Genomic DNA, 4,396 nt, shown 5'->3' with positions numbered 1-4,396 from the left:
ACCAAGCGTTTTTAAGTTCAAAGAGAAATAGTTCGTGTTTTTGAGATTCTCCTAAAGGGCGTATAGTAGCCAAGGTGGAGATTGTTAGTTGTGGCTCTTATACTTCTATTTTGGTAAGCAAAGAAGGAAGAAAAAAACACTTGAAAGGAGCAGCACAGCAGGACTCGTCGACGAGAGCCCTGTATTCGCCAACAAAAGTTCTTCTTGGGCTCGTCGACAAAGCCCTGTATTCGCCGACGAGAGGCGCCTGGGTTGCAAGAGTTTTTCTGAATTTTGAATTTTTGAACATTGAGTGGTTGGGCAAAGAAGGGAAAACCTCCGAGGAACCTCTATATATGTCATCTGAGCATATTTTGAGAGTAAGAGTGATCATTATTAAAATGTATTGTATACATTTTGATTTCCTTAGTAAAATTTATGTGCAATTGCTTCCGTAGATATAGGTTTTATCAAATCTCGTAAATCTTTGTGTTGATCTTGTTATGATTGTGAGTATTATTTACATTCACTTGTTCTTTTTTCTGTCGCACATCTTTATTATACGATCCATTTCACACCAATTCAAATGGTAAGATGACACATCAATGACAAAAGAAGAAAATATAAAATAAAGTACCAATATGAGCTACGGCCAAAGAAGATCCTTACCTTAACTGAAGCTTCAAAGCTTTTAGAAATTGGATAGACCCCAATTTCAAGTGAGCAATTTCAATTTGATAACCAATAGCTCCAATTTCACATTCTCATACACCATATTTTGTGCTATCATACTCAATAGTGAATAAAAATGTTACAGAACACACTAAATTGGCAGACAAAAATATATACTCGCAAATATTATATATATGAACCTGTCATATTACAAATACAAACGTACAAACCCATCCCCAAACCCCAAACATCCAATGTTTTACCATTTTAAATGAAGAAAGAGTAAAATGCAGCTATAGAAAGCATGGCCAAGTAAAAAAGCCTCCCAGCGAGTAATGTAAAGAATGCCCTTCAGTGCATGAGAGCAACCGCAGCTTCCTGCACCAAGGGCTGAGTAACGTGCACAAAGTGCTCAGCCTCCCGCTCCACCTGCTCCCTACACCTCTCCACCTCCTTCCCTTCCCTCATCTTCTTCACAAACGCCACAAAACGCCTCCAGTTGTCCGGCTGGAACAGGTTCGGGCTCATCCTCAGGTATGTGAATGCACACATCTCCCTGTCTTCCGTGTTCATTGTGGAGGATCGTATGATCTGCTCAAGTGCTTGATCATCATACCGAGGCAATGCATTTTCCCCTGCCAGGGGGACCTGTGCTTCTCCAGTTGCCAGAGCCACCTGCCTCACAAGCTTCTCCGGCGCACAAAGGGCATCTTGCGGCTGCTCATAATCCCGCATCTCTATACAAGTAAAGTTAAATATACCTCCGTGGCGTGCCAGCATTTGCGCTATCGGCAGGTACCCATCTCTGAAACGAGTGTTGTAATATCCGGCAGTGAGCTCCGGTGGGTGAGACCGGGATCCATAGTGCCAGTGAATGCCTGCGATCTTAACCGAAATCTTCACCCCCGTGCTGTGGAAGATGGTCTCTGCTGACGACAGTATTCTGTCACCATGCTCCAAGAGCAGCTGCGAATACCAGGTGAGGAAGAATTCGCCATAAGGACTATTCCATCCCCCACCTTCCTTGCGGAAGAACTGGGTGTCTTCTGGCCAGTTATTGTAATGTCCAGCGTCTGTGGGGCCGGTGCTACCCCACTCTGGCTTACCAGCAGCTTCAGCTGCAGCTTTCAAACTACTGAGCATGTACTGCATCACATCATGTTGAACACGAAAACAATGTAAGAGCAGAGGAGGAAACACACACTTGATCAAAATAGCATCATCTGAAGAACAAAAATTAGACGCAGAAACAGTTTTAATTACCTTGTCATAGCATTGGAAGGCCCCAATTCCAGGGAATTTCCATGTGCCGTTCTGCTCTGGGTATGAAGGGAACCGAAGCTCGCCTGCAGGACCCATTCCGACTTGAATTTCCTGAATCCCAATAATTTTTCAAGAGATGTTAGAATGCCGTATCAGAGAGATGCTCTTAACGCAGTTTGGACCCAAGAAAATTAGCAATTACAGACTTCACGCCATTAAAGGATTCTAAAGAACTACGAAGTACAAAACCCATCTTCTGGATATCAGAAATTGTGACAAACAGGGGCTCCTCCTCTACTTATCATAACTAGTTCATGGTTTCCTAAGCATTGATCGCACTCAAAGCGAGCACAAAGCCTTCGGTTTGATTAAAAAGCTACTGGAGCAGCACATTAACAAGACAAATACATTAACGTCGAGGGAAAAAAGGGATAGAAAAGAGCAATTACCACGATGGTGTCACCAAGAAGATTGTGGAAATTGTCTCTGAAGGCCCGCATGAAATCTGAATAGCACTGGACGGGGGTCCGGCCCTTGAGGACAGGAAGAGAATCGCAACCCAGGGATACATATTCGTAATTCCTCCTCCCCCATTGATCTGTGTATGCGAGGTCTGGGTCTCTGTTGATCTCTTCCACAACCCACTTTGGTAAAGGAATCCTGCAATTGCAATTTGCAGCAAACATCAATCACCAAACACAAGGAGAAGATATCGACGGGAGAAAAACATAAGACTAGTTGGCTTTTAGGATTTTGGGGGAAGAGGAAGCTTAATTTCACATCTCTGAATTAATCCCAAAAAGGAAAAAGGGAAAATAAATAGATAAATAAATAAACATTTAGACGATAGATTGAGAATAAATTTAGACTCCGTATCGCAATAAATAATCCATAACTTCAATCTAAATTCATTTTACCCCATTCATAAAAAAGAAGCAAGAATTCCCTTCACTCTTGAAATTTCCTGAAGAAGTTTCACATAATTATAAAAGCTAACCCACTTTTTTGGCCCAAAAAAAGGGGATAGGAAGATGAAAAGAGGAGTCCTTTGGATCATTCAAAGCCTCTCCATTTTCTCCTTTCTTTCTTTCTTTCTTTCATAGTTACCCAAAAAATGGGGTTCCTTTCTTGCAGATCACATGGACCCCCAAGTCAATGAATCTGGGAAAGTGACATCACTGAAATACAGCTTGCTTCTAGACTAAAAGAGGCATTAATCAGAGAGAGACCGTGGCTTCCACGGCACTGATGGGCGCGTGACATTAATCAGAGAGAGAGAGAGAGAGAGAGAGAGAGGAGAAGGAGTGGTACGCACGTGCAAGAGTCCCCGACATTGCCGCCGCACTGGTGGAAGGACATGACCGCCTGAACTTTGAGGCCGTGCTTCCTCGCCATCTCCAGCAGCTCCGCGTAGCCTCCCCAGTTGTACTCCCCCGGCGCATCTCTCTCCACCAATCCCCACCACACGTCCATCATCACCCCCTCCACTCCCGCGCTCTTCAGAGCCTGCATACTCGCGTTCATCGCCTTCCTTCTGTTCACCGTGTTCCCCATCGTGACGCTGTCCAGCGGCATCATCACGAATACCGGCACCCCCTTCCCCTTCGCCGCCGCACCCACCCCCCGGTGCTCCCTCACCTCCTCCGTCTCGAAAGCCTGGCACGCCGCCGACAGATCCGCCCGGATACCCCCCATCACCGGCGACGATGCCCTGCACGGACTCACCGGCGGCGACATCCTCTCCATTTCCGCCCCCTGGTTGCTCCGAACCCGACACCTCAAATTCGCCGCCGGCGACTTCCACACCGCCGATGCACTCACCGTCGCCGTCGATTCCCCCATCACGTTCCCGGACTCCGCCAGTACCGGCGCCCCCGAGACGGCCCCGATCTGATGTGTCATACTAAATGCCATTGGCAATCTCTTCGCTTGAGAGACACAAAGGAGGAATGCGTGAGAGGGAGAGAGAGAGAGACTGGAAAGAAGACTTCACAGTAATTTTCAGTTAGGAAACAGAACACAAAGAAATGTTGAAGTGAGATGAAAAAGACGATGGGTGGACCTCTGGTATATATAGAGTTTTAAGATCTGTTACACGATAAGATTTCAATAACCTGTATTTGACCGACACGTGTCGGTAGCTGTACGTGCCAGAACGCGGTTACTTTAGAAAAAGCTACGGCTAGGATTTCGTGTATCATTGTATCATAAGATAAGTTTCAAAATCTTTATCCAGCCGTCGATATTGCCACGTGTCTATATGGCAACGTCGCCAGCCGCGAGAGCTACGGCTGTGGTTTCGAGTTCATGTTCGATTTGACGGTCCGCGTGAAGAATCCAGGACCGCCTGGGCTGCAAATTGCTGGACGAATTAAATGGCGCCGCGTGCGGGGATCGCCGATCACGTGCCCCGTGCCTCGAGCTTAAGAAGTCGTCACAACACAACCGACCCTTTTATTTTATTTATTACCTACTCTCTGTA

At 46.0% G+C, this 4,396-nt stretch overlaps 1 protein-coding gene across 2 annotated transcripts; it reads right to left on the bottom strand.

Moving 5' to 3' along the window:
* Window positions 1–807: 807 nt before the first annotated feature.
* On the bottom strand, window positions 808–3,964 carry LOC131150315 (beta-amylase 1, chloroplastic). Of its 2 annotated transcripts, XM_058100954.1 has the most exons (4): window positions 3,230–3,964; window positions 2,364–2,574; window positions 1,915–2,025; window positions 808–1,797 (listed from the first exon to the last, which is right to left on the bottom strand). In XM_058100954.1, the coding sequence occupies exons 1-4, from the start codon at window positions 3,826–3,828 to the stop codon at window positions 1,003–1,005; spliced, it is 1,716 nt and encodes a 571-aa protein (XP_057956937.1). In that variant the 5' UTR covers window positions 3,829–3,964; the 3' UTR covers window positions 808–1,002. The 2 variants fall into 2 exon arrangements, with proteins under 2 accessions (XP_057956937.1, XP_057956936.1); XM_058100953.1 differs by having other exon boundaries at window positions 808–2,025.
* Between the last annotated feature and the right edge of the window lie 432 nt (window positions 3,965–4,396).

This window comes from Malania oleifera, chromosome 3 (assembly GCF_029873635.1).
Source record: "Malania oleifera isolate guangnan ecotype guangnan chromosome 3, ASM2987363v1, whole genome shotgun sequence".
NCBI lineage: Eukaryota > Viridiplantae > Streptophyta > Magnoliopsida > Santalales > Ximeniaceae > Malania > Malania oleifera.
This window is presented reverse-complemented; position numbering and strand designations above follow the sequence as displayed.

Excerpts from the sequence above, each read along its gene's own strand:
- LOC131150315 (XM_058100953.1), bottom strand. The coding sequence starts at position 3,828 with ATGGCATTTAGTATGACACATCAGATCGGGGCCGTCTCGGGGGCGCCG. Across the intron at positions 2,575-3,229 it reads AATGTCGGGGACTCTTGCAC|GATTCCTTTACCAAAGTGGG; the intron begins GTGCGTACCACT and ends TTGCAATTGCAG. Across the intron at positions 2,026-2,363 it reads TTCTTGGTGACACCATCGTG|GAAATTCAAGTCGGAATGGG; the intron begins GTAATTGCTCTT and ends ATTGGGATTCAG.